The following is an 18,770-nucleotide window of genomic DNA, read 5'->3' as shown; positions in this document are numbered from 1 at the left end:
CCCGTTTTCCTGGCCCCCCTCGAGGGCACTCCTGTCCCTGCCTCATGGCTTTGAACTCCAAGATATTCTCACCTTTATGTTCAAAGTTCACAATTTTCTTTTCTTTTTTTTTTTTTTTTTTTTGAGACGGAGACTGGTTTATGCTTTTTGTTTTCCTAAGAAATTTTGCCTAACCCAAGACCACAAAGATTTTGTCACGTTTTCTTGTGGAAGTTGTGTAAATATAAGCCTACCAGCCATCCCAGTCAATATTTTACATCAGGTGTGATATACAGGTCAGTGTTCATGTTTGTGTTTACAGATTCTCAATTGTTTCGGTGTCATTTGTTGAAAAGACATTGAATTGGCGGGCACGGTGGATCATGCTTGTAAAACCAGAACTTTGGGAAGCCAAGGTGGGAGGATCTCTTTAGGCCAGGAGCTCAAGACCAGCCTGGCCAATATAGCGAAACCCCCGTCTCTACGAAAAATACGAAGAATTGGCCAGGTGTGGTGGCACACGCCTGTAATCCCAGCTACTACTTGGGAGACTGAAGCACGAGAATCACTTGAACCCAGGAGGTGGAGATTGTGGTGAGCTGAGATGGTACCACTGCACTCCAACCTAGGCAACAGAGTGAGACTCTATCTCAAAAAAAAAAAAAAAAGAAAAACAGACATTGAATTGCCCTGACCTCTTTGTTGAAAATCAATTGGCTGTGCATATATGGGTCTGTTTCTGGATTCCCTCTTCTAAACCACTGATCTATGTGTGTCTTTCACTAATAATCACATGATATATTGATTTTTTTTTTTTTTTTTTTTGAGACGGAGTCTCGCTGTGTCGCCCAGGCTGGAGTGCAGTGGCCGGATCTCAGCTCACTGCAAGCTCCGCCTCCCGGGTTTTTACGCCATTCTCCTGCCTCAGCCTCCCGAGTAGCTGGGACTACAGGCGCCCGCCACCTCGCCCGGCTAGTTTTTCGTATTTTTTAGTAGAGACGGGGTTTCACTGTGTTAGCCAGGATGGTCTCGAACTCCTGACCTCGTGATCCGCCCGTCTCGGCCTCCCAAAGTGCTGGGATTACAGGCTTGAGCCACCGCGCCCGGCCGATATATTGATTTTTGAACCTTTATAATAAGTCTTGAAATCAGGTAGACTGATGTTCAGAACTTTGTTCTTTTCAAAATGGTTTCAGCTATTCCAGTTCCTTTGCATTTCCATAGAAGTTTTAGCATCAGCTTGTTGATTTCTAGGACGTTCCCCGATTCACCCCCCGAAAAAAGGCTGCCTAGGATTTTTATTGAGATTGCATTGATTACTTTGGAGGTAACTGACCTCTTAAGTCTTCCATTCCATTTATTTCTGTATCTCCATTTATTTGTCTCTGATTTCTTTCATTAATATTTTATAGTTTTCAGCATATAAAGCTTCTATTTCTTTTGTTAGATTTATCCCTGTCTTTCTTTCGGTGCTACTGTAAATGCCATTGTTTTTAATTTCAATTTCCAATTGATCATTTCCTTATATAGAAATATAATTGTGTTTTTTTGTTGTTGTTTTTTTTTTTGAGATGGAGTCTCACTCTGTCGCCCAGGCTGGAGTGCAGTGGCATGATCTCGGCTCACTGCAAGCTCTGCCTCCCGGGTTCCCGCCATTCTCCTGCCTCAGCCTCCGCGAGTAGCTGGGACTACAGGTGCCCGCCACCACAACTGGCTTATTTTTTGTATTTTTAGTGGAGATGGGGTTTCACTGTGTTAGCCAGGATGGTCTCGATCTCCTGACCTCGTGATCCGCCCATCTCGGCCTCCCAAAGTGCTGGGATTACAGGTGTGAGCCACCGCGCCCGGCCAATTGTTTTTGTTTTTTTTGAAACACTCTCGTTCTGTCACCCAGGCTGGGGTGCAGTGGCGCAATCATAGCTCACTGCATCCTCAACCTCCTGGGCTCAAGCTGTCATCCCAAGCCACAGGTGTGTACCACCGTGCCAGGCTAACTTTATTTTATTATATTTGTAGAGACAAAGTCTCACTATGTTGCCCAGGCTAATCTTGAACTCCTGGGCTGAAATGATTCTCCCACCTTGGCCTCCCAAAGTGCTGGGATTACAGGCGTGAGCCCCTGTGTCTGCCTGGGCCTTTTTTTTTTTGAGACTGAGCCTCGCTCTGTCGCTCAGGCTGGAGTGCAATGGCGCAATCTCAGCTCACTGCAACCTCCGCCTCCTAGGTTCGAGCGATTCTCTCACCTCAGCCTCCTGAGTAGCTGGGATTGCAGGAGCCTGCCACCACGCCCAGCTAATTTTTGTATTTTTGTACAGATAGGATTTCACCATGTTGGCCAGGCTGGTCTCAAACTCTTGACCTCAGGTGATCTACCCGCCTCAGCCTCCCAAAGTGCTGGGAGTACAGGCATGAGCCATGGCGCCTGGCCTGGCCTGGGACTTTCTATGTGGACAGTCATGTGGTCTGTGAGTGGGGAAAGCTGGGTCTCACTTTCCTATCTGTGCCTCTTGCTTGCCTTGCCTGACAGTGCCTCTGAGCCCCAGTGTAGGATGGATAGGTGTGAGCAGGCGTCCCTGACGCACCGGCCTGAGAGAAAGCATTGTCTTTCACTGAATACGTGGGATTTTGCTGTGGGTTCTTCAGAGACGTGCTTAATCAGGTTGAGGAAGTTCCTTTCTGACCCTGGCTTGCTGAGTTTTTTCTTGGACGGATGTTCAACGGAACTTCCTCTTTCATCTGCATGTGAACGGCAGGCTCCCTGAGCCTCAAAGGCATGTTGCTGTGCAGTTTTTGTTCTAGGGAACTTAGAAGGCTTCCCTGTTAGGGTTGCAGCTCGGGACTCCGTCCCCACCAGCTGCCGTCCCCTCGCCAGCCCACTGCCCTTTGGCTGGTGGAGTCCGCTCGGTGAGCAGAGGAGTGCGGGTGGACTGAGCTGAGGGCGGGGAGTGTGGAGAGTCCACCAGGCCTCTGCTCTTCCTTCTGGGCCGGGCAGCAGTGCCCCCTCCTCACCCACCCAGAGGGGTTGTGGCTGCCCTTAGAAAGGCAGGAGCCAGGCTAGTCTCCGCAGGGCCACTCCCGGCGTCTGACCCGGCCCCACCAGTCAGGAGCACAGGTGACCGTTCCTGTCTACTTGGACTCACCTTGTCCTAGGCCTGCAGCAGTGCCTGGCACGTGGGAGGCACTCAGGAAATACCTGTGTCCTGACTAAGGGGCACCACCCTCTTGATGCCCTCTGTCTGTGACTCCCTCAGACCCCTGAGGGCCCTGTCCTTGGCGCCCAGCTGTGCCTGCTGGTACCCGGCTGCTGTATCTTTTCTGTCAGTGTGCCTCATGCTTCACACCTGTTGAGTAGGAGTCACTTTTGAAGAAGCCGCCCGCCCCTGCCCTGTGACATCTCGCCCCTTCCTCCTGGCTACAGGTTTTCCTCCCAGCCAGCACTACCCGCCTCCCCGCCCCGCCTCCCCACTCTTCCTCCTCTTTGCAGCAGCCGGGCTCCTTTCCCCCTCCCTCCCCACCTCTTCTGCCCACAGGGTCAGCCTTCCTGGGCTGTGCCTTCTGACTAGAATGTTCTTTCTTTCCCACCCGAACTCCCAGACCTGGGGACCCCTCCTCATCCACCAGGACTCACCTTCACAGTCATCCGAGTGGGACACCTCCCCCGCCTCCCCACTCCCTCCCTCCCTCCTGAGCGATGTGTGTCCCCTCCCCTGCTTCCCCAACCAGAGAGCAGAGCTCATTTCAGACTCAGCAACAGGCATGGAAGGGGGGTCTGGCCAGGCATCACACTGCTCCCTCCTCCCCAGGCCGAACTGATGAGCAGCCTCATTGAGTACTGCATTGAACTGAGCCAGGTGGCGGAGCCCGCAGGCCCCCAGGACAGTGCGACAGGCCCGCCCTCGGACCCCAGCTCCTCACCGGCTCCTGTTGAGCGCCCCAAGCTGCGGAGGCAGGGCAGCGTGGTGTCCAGCCGGATCCAGCATCTCTCCACCATCGACTACGTGGAGGACGGTGAGCAGCCCTCGTGTGCACATGCACACACAAACACGCATGCACATGCACACGCCGGGGGGCGTTCCTGAGGACAGGCATTGCAGAGCAGCTCCAGACCCAGTGTGAGCTGGCCTCCATCTCAGGACCCAGCTGTGAGCAGGGCGAGCCTGGGCCTTGGCCATTGTGCCTTTCCTGTCCCTTCTCACTGCCACGTCACGACGTGTTCTGCAGCATTGTCCAGGATGTGATCCGGGAAACTACTCAACATCTGTTATCAAAGTGTTGGGTAGGCAGGGCACGGTGGCTCACGCCTGTAATCCCAGCACTTTGGGAGGCCGAGGCCGGAGGATCACCTGAGGTCAGGCTGGCCAACGTGGTTAAACCCTGTCGCTTCTAAAAATACAAAAAAGTTAGCGAGGTGTGTGATGGGCACCTGTAATTCCAGCTACTTGGGAGGCTGAGGCAGGAAAAACGCTTGATTGAACCTGGGAGGCAGAGGTTGCTGTGAGCCGAGATTGCATCTTTCCACTCCAGCCTGGGAAACAGAGCAAGACTCCGTCTCATTCATAAAGAAATAAATAAATAAAGCGTTGGGTAAATCACTGTTGTGACCACATCCTGGGGTGTTCAGTGCAGCTGGTAAAAATACAGTACCCAGGCAGGGGACAGTGGCTCACACCTGTAATCCCAGTACTTTGGGAGGCCAAGATAAAGAGGATCGCTTGAGCCCAGAAGTTCAAGACCAGCCTGGACAACAGAGTGAGACCCTGTCTCTACAAAATATACTTAAAATTAGCTGAGCATGATGGTATATGCCTGTAGTGCACCTTCTTGGGAGGCTGATGAGGCAGGAGTATCTCTGAGCCCAGGAGTTGGAGGTTTGCAGTGAGCTACGATTTTTTTTTTTTTTTTTTGAGACGGAGTCTCGCTCTGCCGCCCAGGCTGGAGTGCAGTGGCCGGATCTCAGCTCACTGCAGGCTCCGCCTCCCGGGTTCACGCAATTCTCCTGCCTCAGCCTCCCCAGTAGCTGGGACTACAGGCGCCCGCCACCTCGCCCGGCTAGTTTTTTTTGTATTTTTTAGTAGAGACGGGGTTTCACCGTGTCAGCCAGGATGGTCTCGATCTCCTGACCTCGTGATCCGCCCGCCTCGGCCTCCCAAAGTGCTGGGATTACAGGCTTGAGCCACCGCGCCCGGCGTGAGCTACGATTGTACCACTGCACTGCAGCCTGGGTGACAACAATGAGACCCTATATATTTTTTTTTAATTAATTAATTAATTTATTTATTTATTTTTGAGATGGAGTCTCGCTCTGTCACCCAGGCTGGAGTGCAGTGGCGTGATCTCGGCCCACTGCAACTTCTGCCTCCCCGGTTCTAGCAATTCTCCTGCCTCAGCCTCACGAGTAGCTGGGACTACAGGTGCCCGCCACCATGCCCGGCTAATTTTTTGTATTTTTAGTAGAGATGGCTTTTCACCATGTTAGCCAGGATGGTCTCGATTTCCTGTCCTCGTGATCTGCCCGCCTTGGCCTCCGAAAATGCTGGGATTACAGGAGTGAAACACCATGTCCGGCCCGAGACCCTATTTTTAAAAAGGAATACCCTGGCCGGACACAGTGGCTCACGCCTGTAATCCTAGCATTTTGGGAGGCCAAGGCGGGCGGATCACCTGAGGTCGGTAGTTCGAGACCAGCCTGACCAACATGGAGAAACCTCATCTCTACTAAAAATACAAAATTAGCTGGGCGTGGTGGTGGGCACCTGTAGTCCCAGCTACTTGGAAGGCTGAGGCAGGAGAATCGCTTGAACCCAGGAGGCAGAGGTTGTGGTGAGCCAAGATCATGCCACTACACTCCAGCCTGGGCAACAAGAATGAAACTCTGTCTCAAAAAATAAATAAATAAATAGGCCAGGCGCGGTGGCTCATGCCTATAATCCCAGCACTTTGGGAGGCCGAGGCAGGCAGATCATGAGGTCAGGAGATCGAGACCATCCTGGCTAACATGGTGAAACCCCGTTTCTACTGAAAATACAAAAAAGTAGCCAGGTGTGGTGGTAGGTGCCTGTAGTCCCAGCTACTCGGGAGGCTGAGGCAGGAGAAGAGCGTGAACCTGGGAGGCAGAGCTTGCAGTGAGCCGAGATTGCACCACTGCACTCCAGCCTGGGCAACAGAGTGAGACTCCATCTCAAAAAAAAAAAAAGAGGCCGGGCGCGGTGGCTCACGCCTGTAATCCCAGCACTTTGGGAGGCCGAGGCGGGCGGATCACAAGGTCAGGAGATCGAGACCACGGTGAAACCCCGTCTCTACTAAAAATACAAAAAAAATTAGCCAGGCGCGGTGGCGGGCGCCTGTAGTCCCAGCTACTCAGGAGGCTGAGGCAGGAGAATGGCGTAAACCCAGGAGGCGGAGCTTGCAGTGAGCCGAGATCGCGCCACTGCACTCCAGCCTGGGCGACAGAGCGAGACTCCGTCTCAAAAAACAAAAAACAAAAAACAAAAAAAAAAAGAAAAATGAGTAGCCTGGGCGCGTTGACTCACGCCTGTAATCCCAGCACTTTGGGAGGCCAAGGCGGGCGGATCACAAGGTCAGGAGATGAAGACTATCCTGGCTAACACGGTGAAACCCTGTCTCTACTAAAAATACAAAAAAAATTAGCCGGACGTGGTGGCAGTCGCCCGTAGTCCCAGCTACTCAGGAGAATGGCGTGAACCCAGGAGGCGGAGCTTGCAGGGAGCCGCAATCACACCACTGCCCTCCAGCCTGGGCGACAGTGCAAGACTCTGTCTCAAAAGAAAAAAAGAAATGAGTAACAGGACAGCATGTGCGCAGCCACGCGCATGAGGCGGGAGGGCCCAGCTGTGGCCGTCAGCGGCTGTAGCTTTGACTTTTTCTTCGTACTTCTTGGAGCACGTAAATCTTTTACAAGTTTTGTAATTTTTAGAATAATTGTTTTTTCTTTTTTTCTGGAGGCGGAGTTTCACTCTTGTTGCCCAAGCTGGAGTGCAGTTGTGTGATCTCGGCTCACTGCAGCCTCCACCTCGCGGGTTCCAGCGATTCTCCTGCCTCAGCCTCCTGAGTATCTGGGATTATAGGCAGGCGCCACCACGCCCAGATAATTTTGTACTTTTAGTAGAGATGGTGTTTCTCCATGTTGGTCAGGCTGGTCTCGAACTCCTGACCTCAGGTGATCCACCCACCTCGGCCTCCCAAAGTGCTGGGATTACAGGCGTGAGCCACCGTGCCCGGCCCTAGAATAAGTTTTATAATCAGAAAAAGCAAACTTTTTCTACAGTGTAATTTGGACCACTGTGTGGCATTTCTTAGCATAGTTTTAGCGCGCTCATTTTCACCCAGTCCTCTGCTTGTGGGCATTACAGTTTTCAGCGTTCGGCTCTTCTAAACAGCACATCTACGGCAAAGTGTTTCCTTAGAATCTGAACTGTTTCCTCAGGATACGTTCCTAGAAATGGCCTTGCTGTTGTAAAAGTGTGCAGATTTTTCTTTTAAACAGGGTTTCACTCTGGTGCCCAGGCTGGAGTGCAACGGCCTAGTCAAGGCTCACTGCAGCCTCTACCTCCTATGTGCTCAGGCAATCCTCCTTCTGCAGTCTCCTGAGTAGGTGGGACTACAGGCATGAGCCACTACTCCCGGCTGATTTTTAAATTGTTTGTCAAGACAGCATCTCACTATGTTGCCCAGGCTGGTCTCAGATTCCTGGGATCAAATGATCCTCCCACCTCGGCCTCCCAAAGTGCTGGGATTACAGATGTGAGCACCATGCCTGGGCAATATGCTGATTTTGAAGAGGCTTTTCATACCTGCCACCTTCCAGAGAGGTTGTACCCAGGTGTACCCTCCACAGTAGAGAAGATGGCATCTGCCTCCTATGCCCTCACCCACAATGAGTGTAATCATTCCGAGCCAAAGGAAACTTGTCTGGGCTGGTGTTTGAACACAGTGAGACTGGAAATTTTTTTTTTTTGAGACCGTCTCGCTGTGTCGCCCAGGCTTGAGTACAATGGCGCAATCTCGGCCCACTGCAAACTCCGCCTCCCAGGTTCAAGCGATTCTCCCTGCCTCAGCCTCCCGAGTAGCGGGGATTGCAGGCGCCTGCCACCATGCCCGGCTAATTTTTGTATTTTCAGTAGAGACAGGGTTCCGCCATGTTGGCCAGCCTGGTCTCGAACTCCTGACCTCAGGTGAGCCACCGCGCCTGGCCGATTGCAAATTTTTACATGCTTGATCATATTTAGATTTCCTTCCTGAATTACTGATGATTTCTTTTGCTCATTTTTCTTCTGTTGCTTGACTTTAAAATTAACATCTTGGCCAGGTGAAATGGCTATAATCCCAATACTTTGGGAGGCCGAGGCAGGCAAATTGCTTGAGTCTAGGAGTCCAAGACCAGCCTGTGCAACATAGCAAGACCCCATCTCTGTTTAAAAGATTAGCAGGGCATGGTGGCACACACCTGAAGTCCCAGCTAGTTGGGAGGCTGAGATGGGAGGATCACCTGAGCTAGAAGGGTTAAGGCTTCAGTGAATTATGATCACAACACTGCAGTCCAGCCTGGGTGACAGTGAGACCCTGTCTAAAAAAAAAAAAAATTATTATTAACGTCTTGTCCAGGCACGGTGGCTCACACCTGTAATCTCAGTACTTTGGGAGACAGAGGCAGGAGGCTCACCTCAGCCCAGGAGTTTGAGACCAGCCTGGGCAAGACCCTGTCTCTACACAAACTAAAAAAACATTAGCCATGGCTCACACCTGTAGTCCCAGCTACTGGGGATGCTGAAGTGGGAGGATCAGTTGGGCTTAGGAGGTAAGGCTGCAGTGAGCCATGATTGTAACACTGCACTCCAGCCTGAGCAACACAGCCTGTCTCAAAACAAAACAAAACAAAAAACACAAAGGTGGGACATGGTGGCTCACACCTGTAATCCCAGCACTTTGGGAGGCCAAGGCAGGTGGATCATGAGGTCAGGAGTTTGAGACCAGCCTGGCCAATATGGTGAAACTCCATCTCTACTAAAAATACAAAAATTAGCCAGGCACAGTGGCCCTGTCACACCTGTAATCCCAGCACTTTGGGAGGCCGAGGCGGGTGGATCATGAGGTCAAGAGATCAAGACCATCCTGGCCAGCATGGTGAAACCCCATCTCTACTAAAAATACAAAAATTAGTGTGCGTAGTGGTATGCATCTATAGTCCCAGCTGCTCAGGAGGCTGAGGCAGGAGAATCGCTTGAACCTGGGAGGCGGAGGTTGCAGTGAGCTGAGATCGCGCCACTGCACTCCAGCCTGGGTGACAGAGCAAGACTCCATCTCAAAACAAAACAAAAAACAAAAACTAACATCTTACAGCAATATGGTACTTTTGTTTTAATTAATGACCCGGTATTGCTATTATTAGCCAAAGTCAGATTTCCATAGTGTTTTCCAGACGTTACTCTGTGCCAGGATCCCACCAGGACCCCACACTGCATTAGCTGTCGCATCTCCCCAGGCTTCTCTTGGCTATGAAGACCTTCCTTGTTTGTGATGACCTTAGGTCGGCAGTGTTAGGGAGCGCTGCTCAGGTATACTGTAGCACGCTGAGGGGGGCTGAGACTCGGATGAGGAGAGCTCAGTCTGACCAGGCTCTGGAAGGAGCCGTCATGCTGGATCCAGAACCCGGCTTCCTGGGCCTGAGCCCCATCACACAGGGACAGCACCTCTGCTCAGTGTGCCCTCCCGTTCCCTCGCAGGCAAGGGGATCAGGCGAGTGAAGCCGAAGCGCACCACGTCCTTCTTCAGCCGGCAGCTGTCCTTGGGCCAGGGGAGCTACACTGTGGTGCAACCCAGCGACAGCCTGGAGCAGGGCTGAGGACACCGCACCCGGCAGGAGGAGGGCAACTGGGGGCCCTGGCCCGGCACTGTCCTCCTGAGGGGCAGGGGCTGGCTGCAGCAGTCTCATGGGTCATGCACATGGGGTGGGCTGCCTCAGCGAATTTCTCAGACCACAGAGAAGTGACTGGCCCCGGGCTGTGCAAAGCTGGCCAGGGCCTTCCGCAGGGCCCCTCTGCAGCCTGCCCGCCCTTCCCCCAGACACTGGGCCCTGCTGCTATCTCAGGACCATCTGATCAAGCTGCAGCTGCCACCTCACCTAGAAACATGCCTTTGTGCCCACCTCAAGATGGGCAGTGTCCCTGTTCCGAAGTACCCCGGTGGCAGCTCCAGTGGCAGAGGACCAAGGATTGAGGTTTGGGACCTGAAGGTCCAGTGTGTGCCTTTGACCTCTTCCCTGAACTTGGGTGACCAGTCCCCGCCTTCCTCCTGCTAGTGCTCCACCCCCTGTACTTGGATGACCAGTTTCCTGCCTGCCTTCTGCTGGTGCTCCACCCCCGGCCACCAGGGCCACCTGCCAGGCTGGGCCACCACTCTGAGAAGGGTGGGAGGGGCCTCTCTGGATTGAACCAGGAGAGAAACACGGTGAGGGCCCCCACCACACCTCCCTAGTTGAATCAGGAATGGAGGGAGCCAGGCAGGACCCTACCTGGGATCCTGTGCCCCTCGTTCTGGGTCTCCTTTGCAGGCATGAGACACCAGAAGGAGCATGCCTTTCTGGTAGTCTTTGGTGATGTCACTGCTGGGAGGTGGCTGTCCTGTGGACCACCTGGCCTCCAGACCCACACTCACAGTCTGAAAAACTGAAAATCTCCGGGTGGGCACTCCCTGGAGCCCAGGCAGCTCCCCTAGCGGACTGGCCAGACCTGCCCTCTCCTCCCCGTGTCTGGGTCTTCAGGTTTCAGTTTGGTCTTTGGTCATTTGAGTTGTGCCGGGGCAACGCCAGGAAGCCCCTTGGGTAACCTCTGCTGCACGCTCCTTCCCAGACGGCGCCATGGATTCCTCTGGGGCCAGTGCATGCCCAGAAAAGCCTGGGCTACACAAGACAGTCTCTTTCTCGAGGACACTTGGAAAGATGACTTTGATGTGGGTGCTTGGCTTCTCTGGTCCCAGCTTGCCCTCCGGGCAGCAGGGGCTCTGTCTTGTCCCAGATGAGCTGAGCCCGAGAGGAGGGCTTTCCCAGCCCTGGGACCCTCCAAGGTGGGTGTGCGGGTCTCACAGGTGCTTCCTGGGACTTCCTGTGGCAGCACAGGGCTTGCCTTTGTCTTCTGTTCCCGGTGGAAAGCCGTGGGAGAGGAAGCTTCTCCAAGTATCAGAGCCCGTTCACCCTCCTCTCTTTGGTAGCTTGTGAATGTGCCAGGTGTTTTGAGTTGGGCTTGCCTTCCGGCAGCATGGACTTTGTTAAAATAATAGGCGGAAAGAAGAGGCCTGGGAAGTGCCCCTAGCCTATTGGAATGTCCTGGCCACAGGGTCATGTCAGCTGCCAGTTCTCGTCTCCCCTCCCGGAGTTGCTTGGTCTTACCAAGCCGCCTGCCCACCTGTTCTGGCGGCTCCAGTGCAGGTTGTCCCAGCCCCACTGCTTTGATTCCAGGTGATTTTTTTTTTTTTTTTTTTTTTTTTTTGAGACGGAGTCTAGCTCTGTCACCCAGGCTGGAGTGCAGTGGCACAATCTTGGCTCACTGCAACTTCTGCCTCAAGCGATTCTCCTGCCTCTGCCTCCTGAGTAGGTGGGATTACAGGTGCGCGCCACCACGCCCCACTACTTTTTTCATTTTTAGTAGAAACAGGGTTTCACCATGTTGGTCAGGCTGGTCTTGAACTCCTGACCTCATGATCCGCCTGCCTCGACCTCCCAAAGTGCTGGGCTCATAGGCATGAGCCACCGCCCCCAGCTGATTCCAGGTGAATTCTTATCTGATGGGCGGGCAAGGGCGTGTCAGTGTGGTGGGTTGGAGTGTGTGTGTCTGAGGACACAGATGACATGTTTTCCCTTCAGCTTCTTGTTTTCTGAGCATCCATTGTGCCTTAACATTTTCTGCTTGTCCTTTGGGACACAGCAGGATTTTACTCATTCTTTGAATGTTCTCATTCTTTTGTATCATGTGACTTATTAATAAAATCAGTTTCTAACAAACTCCGGGGCGGCTCATGATATGAAATAATGAGGGTGTGTCCGTGACAGTCCAGGAGTTGATTACAGGCTGCATATTTGGTTTTCGTGAAACGTGTATCGAGGTGTGCAGCCCTCAGGCCGGCCAGTTTGATGCCCATGGAGCACCCGAGTGAAGCTGTCTTGGTGGCTTATAGTACTGCCAGGCCCAGGTTGCCCAGGAGGGGCTCTGGGGTTCCTTTGGGGACCAAGGTGGGTAACTGCAGATGCTCATGCCCTTCCTGAGGGCACCTCATGCTCCAGGCCTGGCAGGAGGCCATTTGTTTCCCACAGATCCTGCTGTCAACACCTACCTGGGAGGGAAAGGACAGCAGCAGACCCCCCTGAAGGACTATGAGCCCACCCAGGGCCTGGGCCTGCAGGAGGAGCACCACTGGGAGATTGAGGTTCACAATGAATGTTTCCAGAGACGGGAGGAGTATGCCACCTGTCCCTTTGGCAGCGTGGTCGTGGGAACAGGGCCGTCTCCTTGGGTGTCCATGACAGTGAGTGGCTTGTCCTCTGTGCGATCGTCTTTGCCTGGCAAGGCAGCACAATGCCATGACCATGGGTACCTGTGACCTTTCGTGGGAATAACAGTGCCAGGCACAGTGGCTCACTACTGTAATCCCAGCACTTTGAGAGGCCAAGGCGGGAGGGTCACTTGAGCTTAGCCTGGGCAACATGGCGAAACCCCATCGCTACAAAAATAAATAAATACAAAAATTAGCCAGGCATGGTGGCACAAGTGTGTCATGCCCAACTGCTTGGGAAGCTGAGACTAGAGCATCACCTGGGCCCAGGAGGTCGATGATACAGTGAGCTGTGTTTGCACAACTGTGCACTCCAGCCTGGGCAACAGAGCAAGACCCTGTCCCCAAAAAACCCCCCAAAAAAACAACTCACCTTGACCAGATGTGGTGGCTCATGCCTGTAAACCCAGTGCTTTGGGAGGCCAAGGCGGGTGGATAACCTGAGGTCAGGAGTTCGAGACCAGCCTGACCAACATGGAGAAACCCTGTCTCTACTAAAAATACAAAATCAGCTGGGTACGGTGGCGCATGCCTGTAGTTCCAGCTACTCGGGAAGCTGAGGCAGGAGAATCACTTGAACCTGGGAGGCGGAGGTTGTGGTGAGCCAAGATCATGCCATCGCACTCCAGCCTGGGCAACAAGAGTGAAACTCCGTCTCAAAAAAAAAACAAGAGCTCACCTCATTGGACTGCTGGGAGCTTTAGTGTCTGGGCAGCCGAGGCCCTGAACAGGTGTAGACTCCTCCGCCTGAGTGCTGTGTCTGGAAAGCTGGGAGGGTGCCCTGGGGCCACAGGAGTGGCAGGGCTGCCAATGGCAGAGACACCCCCATTCATGGGCCTGGAGCCCCTCCCTCTTGCCCAAACCCAGTCTGCCCAGGCCACCTGTGTCAGTTGCCTGTTGCTGCTGTGACACAGGACCATGGCCACGGAGAGAACAACACACGTTCATCATGCCAAGCTCTGTCAGTCAGATGTGGAGGTCTCAGTGTCTTCCTTCCTTCCTGGAGGCGCTGGGGGAGAACCCCTTTCCACCACATTCCTTGGCTCCTGGCCCCTTCCTCATCTTCCAAGCTGGCAAAGGCAAGTGGAGTCCTCAGGTCACAGTGACCTTTGTCCTCACATCTTTGACTCTTCTTGAAGGACCCTCTGATTACACGGCGTCGCTCGCATAATCCAGGCTAATGTCCCAGTGAAAGGAGGGCACCTGGGGGCCCTCAGCAGACGAAGGCCAGGGTCAATGGCTCACGCCTATAATCCCAACACTCTGGGAGGACAAGGCACGTGGATCACTTGAGGTCAGGAGTTTGACACCAGCCTGGCCAATGTGGTGAGACCCCTGTCTCTACTAAAAATACAAAAATTAGGCTGGGTGTGGTAGCTCATGCCTGTAGTCCCAGCACTTTGGGAGGCCAAGGTGAGGGAATCACCTGAGGTCGGGAGTTCGAGACCAGCCTGACCAACATGATGAAACCCTGTCTCTACTAAAAATACAAAAAATTAGCCAGGCGTGGTGGCTGGCACCTGTAGTCCCAGCTACTCGGGAGGCTGAGGCAGGAGAATCGCCTGAACCTGGGAGGCAGAGGTTGCAGTGAGCTGAGATCATGCCACAGCACTCCAGCCTGGGCAACAAAGCGAGACTGTCTCAAAAAAAAAAAAAAAAAATTAGCTGGGCGTGATGGTGGGCACCTATAATCCCAGGTATTCAGGAGGCTGAGGCAGGAGACTCGCTTGAACCTGGGAAACAGAGGTTGTAGTAAGCCAAGATTGTGCCATTGCACTACAGCCTAGGCAACAGAGCAAAACTCCATCTCAAAAAATAATAAAAATTATTTTTCTTGACTGGGCGCAGTGGCTCATGCCTATAATCCCAACACTTTGGGAGACCGAGGCAGGTGGATCACCCAAGGCCAGGAATTTGAGACCAGCCTGACCAACATGGATAAACCCTGTCTCTACTAAAAACACAAAAATTAGCCAGGCGTGGTGGTGCATGCCTATAATCCCAGCTACTCGGGAGGCTGAGGCAGGAGAATCGCTTGAATCCAGGAGGTGGAGTTTGCAGTGAGCCAAGATAGTGTGCCATTGCGCTCCAGCCTAGGTGACAGGGCGAGACTCCGTCTCAAAAAAAAAATTTTATCTTAAAAAAAGGCCTCTAAAAATATGTTTCAGGCCCCACAAGTCCTGGATTGTCCTTGGCCCACCAGATATTGGCCCACAAGTGGCTCCACTTGTTTCCAGAACACTCTGCAGTCTCCGGCCTCAGGGCTTCTGCCTAAGCAGGTTCCCCTCCCTTTTGAAAGTCTAGGTGTGCTCAAGGCCAAGGCGGGAGGATCCCCTGAGCCTTGAAGCTCAAGACCATCCTGGGCAACAGAGACCCTGTCTCTACAAAAAATAGCCAGGTGGCTGGGCGCAGTGGCTCACACCTGTAATCCCAGCACTTTGGGAGGCCAAGGGAGGCGGATCACCTGAGGTCAGGAGTTTGAGACCAGCCTGACCAACATGGAGAAACCCAGTCTCTACTAAAAATACAAAATTAGCTGGGCGTGGTGGCGCCTGCCTGTAATCTCAGCTACTCAGGAGGCTGAGGCAGGGGAATCGCTTCAATCTGAGAGCTGGAGGTTGCAGTGAGCCGAGATCATGTCACTGCACTCCAGCCTGGATGACAGGGCGAGACTCAGTCTCAAAAAAAAGAAAAAAAATTGCCGGTGTGGTGGCATACGCCTGTGGTCCCAGCTACTCAGGAGGCTGAGGTGGGAGAATCACGTGGGTTCAGGAGGTCAAGGCTGTAGTGAGCCGTGATCGTGCCACTGCGCTCCAGCCTGGGTGACAGAGCGAGATTCTGTCTCAAAAAAAAAAAAAAAACAAAAAAAAAAACCCGCATTCTCCAACCCTCTCCCCACCTAGGCATCCCAACACCCCATGTCCCCTGTCCCACTCCCCCTAGCCTATCTGGCTGGACTGCTGTCCCCTGCTGAAACTGACTATTCTTACTCTACAGGCCCAGAGTAAGAATGCTCTGTTATTCACTGTTTTTTAAGAGTATTTATTTAGAGAGAGAGAGACAGAGGGTCTCGCTCTGTCGCCCAGGCTGGAGCGCAGTGTCGGGGTCACAGCTCACTGCAACCTCTGCCTCCTGGGCTCAAAAGATCCTTCCAGCTCAGCCTCCCAAGTAGCTGGGACTACAGGCACAAACTACCACACCCAGCTAATTTTTGTATTTTTTGTATTGACGGTGTCTTGCCATGTTGCCAGGCTGGTCTTGAACTCCTAAGCTGAGGTGATCCACCCTTCTCGGTCTCCCAAAATGTTAAGATTAGAGGCGTGAGCCACCATACCCAGCCTATACCTACTTTCTCAGGTTATAAAAGAGATACGATATGATGCCTGCCGTGCCTGGGTGGTACTGGGCTCAAGAGTAGTGGTTTGTTCCCACCCACAAGGGCACGGTGTTTTGTGCACATCTGCAAAGGAGAGGCAGGCAGGCACCTGGACTTCCAGAGTCTGGGGAGGTGGTCATGCCATTGTGAGGCCAGAAGTCAGCTCTCGGAGCCCTGGGTTCTTCATCTGTGTAGTGGAGCAGTCACCTGTGCTTCAGGGGGTTATGGGTGACAGATGTGAAAGCATTTGCAGCCTGTGATGGCTGCATTTGTGAGTGATCGTGTCTGGCTCATTCACTCACTCATCCTTAAGACTCACTGTGACCGAAAGTCATTTGGTTCCTACCTGTCTTAGTGTCCCAGCGCTGCCATAATGAAGTACCACAAACTGGGTGGCTTTAAACAATGGAAACTCGCCCAGCACGATGGCTCACCCCTGTAATCCCAGCACTTTGGGAGGCCGAGGCGGGTAGATCATCTGAAGTCAGGAGTTCGAGACCAGTCTGGACAACATGGTGAAACCCCGTCTCTACTAAAAATACAATATTAGCCGGGCATGGTGGAGCATGCTTGTAATCCCAGCTACTCAGGAGGCTGAGGCAGGAGAATCGCTTGAACCTGGGAGGTGGAGGTTGCAGTGAGCCGAGATAGTGCCATTGCACTGGGTGACAGAGCAAAACTCTGTCTCAAAAAAAAAAAAAAAAGTAAACAGATTGTCTCACAGTTCTGGGGGCTACAAGCCCAAAATCCAGGTTTCAGCAGGGCCGTGCTCCCTCTGCAACCCTAGCAGTCCTTCCTTTTCTGCTCCTAGCTTCTGGTGCCTTGCCAGCCACTCAGGCATTCATTGGCTTGCGGCTGCACAGCCAGTCTCTGCCTATGTGGTCACCTGGCATCTTCCTTAGTGTCTGTGTCTTCACATGGCTGTGTTCTTACAAGCACACCAGTCAGATTAGACTACGGGCCCACCCTACTCCACCATGACCTCATCTTAACTAATAACACCTGCAATGATCCTATTCCCCCATCATGTCACATTCTGATGCACTGAGGGTTAGGACTTGAACATATCCTTTTGGGGGAACACAGTTAACCCTTACCACCACCCTACAGATTACTGTCTTGGACTTCTTTGGGGCTCTTTAACACAGCAAAGGCTGTTATTTTTAAATCCTAGCTACACTTGGGTTGCACGGAGCAGCAGGAGTGACTCCCCACCCCGCCAGCCTGGCACACACAGCCTGGCTCAGCCAGCACCTGGATCCAGAGGCTGGAAGACCTGAAGAGGCTCTGCCCAGACTGCCCCTGAGGACAGTGCAGTGGGACAAGATCCTCACAGTCCCCAGTTCCCAGACGATCCCTAGCTCTTCAGAATGCAGGTGGCAGAGGTGACCAGAACAGTCAACACATGTGATCCTACTGTCCCCTCTGAGGCTGCGGTTTCCAGGTCATTATCCACTTACCGCAGCAGCTGGGGCATTCCTGGGGGCTTCCCAACCCGGGGCTAGCTGGACACAGGAGGCTCCAGCTACAACCCAAGCCCAGCAAGAAGCCTGCGCAGACCCACAGCTGAGGCTTCATGTGGCCAGCCCCCAACCAAGTGGTAGTGCATGGAGAGACCCACGGGAGGCCAGAGGTGCTGCTGGGACTCAGAAAAGCCACAGCAACCAAGGCGACCCAGGACGCTGTCATGCTCAGTCTGACAAAACAAAGGTGCAAGGGGCATAGATAAAGCTGGAAAGGAGAGGGCTGGGGAGGATGTGCCAGGGGCCTCTGACACTTGTCAGGGAGCAGGAATTCCAACTGCTCCCTGCACACAGAGTTGCAGGATTAGCAACTGAGTTACCCATGGAGACATCAGCTCAGAGTCCAGGCAGCTTTTCAGATGACACTGGGGATAAGAACATAAAGACCAGGAAAATCACTTTGCACACACATGATGCCCCAACAGATGTGCCGGCCACCACCCAACACAAGACAAAGACGAACAGACAATAGACTGGTGGGGGAGCAGTGATCAAAGAAGGCTTCCTGGAGGAGGGGGCCTGACCGGCTCAGTAGGATACAGGTAAATGGTGCAAAGTGAGAGGGCATGGGATAGAGCAGGGTCAGTCAACCAAAGCCTGTGACTTTGAGCCTAAGGGACACTGACAGTCCTGACCCAAAGGAGGTGCAGGCCTCGGGACAGATTCTCATCGCTCATTCTTCTCCCTGGCGCAGAGGACTTCAGAGCTACCTGGCATTTTCTCCCTGTCCAAATCCACCCCACATTTCAAAAAAAGTAGGCAGACTACCCAACTTCACCCAGAACGGGGGTGCAGGGCTGGGCCTGGGTCTGAGGACTTCAGTTTTAAGCAGCAAGTCCAGTGGCCCTCACCCGTATTGGGCGGACAGTGTGGGTGGGGTGGAGCCTGCGTCCATCTGCAGGTTGCTGGTTCGGCTGTGGCCAGCAGGGGGCAGCTGAGCCCACTCTTTCCTCCCGACCGGCTGCAGGGACAGTGAACAGTACCGCCCGCCCAGGCAACCTGGAACCAGGGTCGTGCCCTACGGCAGAATGTGGGGGGCCTTGGGTCTGGCGCTGCGTGCTCACCCCCTCTCAGAGTGGGAGTCCTGGCTCCTGACTGCCCTGACCTTCTTCCTACCACTGGGCCCATGATGGGGGTCCCCAACTTTCAAGAACACAGGGTAAGGGGTTTGTTTCCCTGGTGGTAAGGGAGGGCATTCCTCAACGTCGTGATGGGTCCTGAGTTTTCCAAAGATTAGCATCCATGTCCTGGAAACGGATTCTGCTTTAGACGTGTGTTTTTCTGTGAAATGACAACTTAGTAAAAATATTTAAACTGGGGCTATTTGCAGA

The 18,770-nt window shown here is 53.2% G+C and overlaps 1 protein-coding gene across 9 annotated transcripts in view; it reads left to right on the top strand.

Moving 5' to 3' along the window:
- FRMD8 (FERM domain containing 8) overlaps positions 1-18,758 on the top strand; it is a 32,345-nt gene extending 13,587 nt beyond the window's left edge. For 3 of the 9 annotated variants that reach the window (XM_077961037.1, XM_028832787.2, XM_077961038.1), the window contains 2 exons: positions 3,783-3,987; positions 4,415-4,568. In XM_077961037.1, the coding sequence (XP_077817163.1) occupies positions 3,783-3,987; positions 4,415-4,452 (243 nt within the window). In that variant the 3' untranslated portion in view covers positions 4,453-4,568. 9 annotated transcript variants of the gene reach the window in all.
- Positions 18,759-18,770: the final 12 nt, after the last annotated feature.

This window comes from Macaca mulatta, chromosome 14, assembly GCF_049350105.2.
Source record: "Macaca mulatta isolate MMU2019108-1 chromosome 14, T2T-MMU8v2.0, whole genome shotgun sequence".
In the NCBI taxonomy this organism is placed as follows: Eukaryota; Metazoa; Chordata; class Mammalia; order Primates; family Cercopithecidae; genus Macaca; species Macaca mulatta.
Note: the sequence above shows the minus strand (reverse complement) of the source record. Positions and strands in the feature narration are given on the sequence as shown.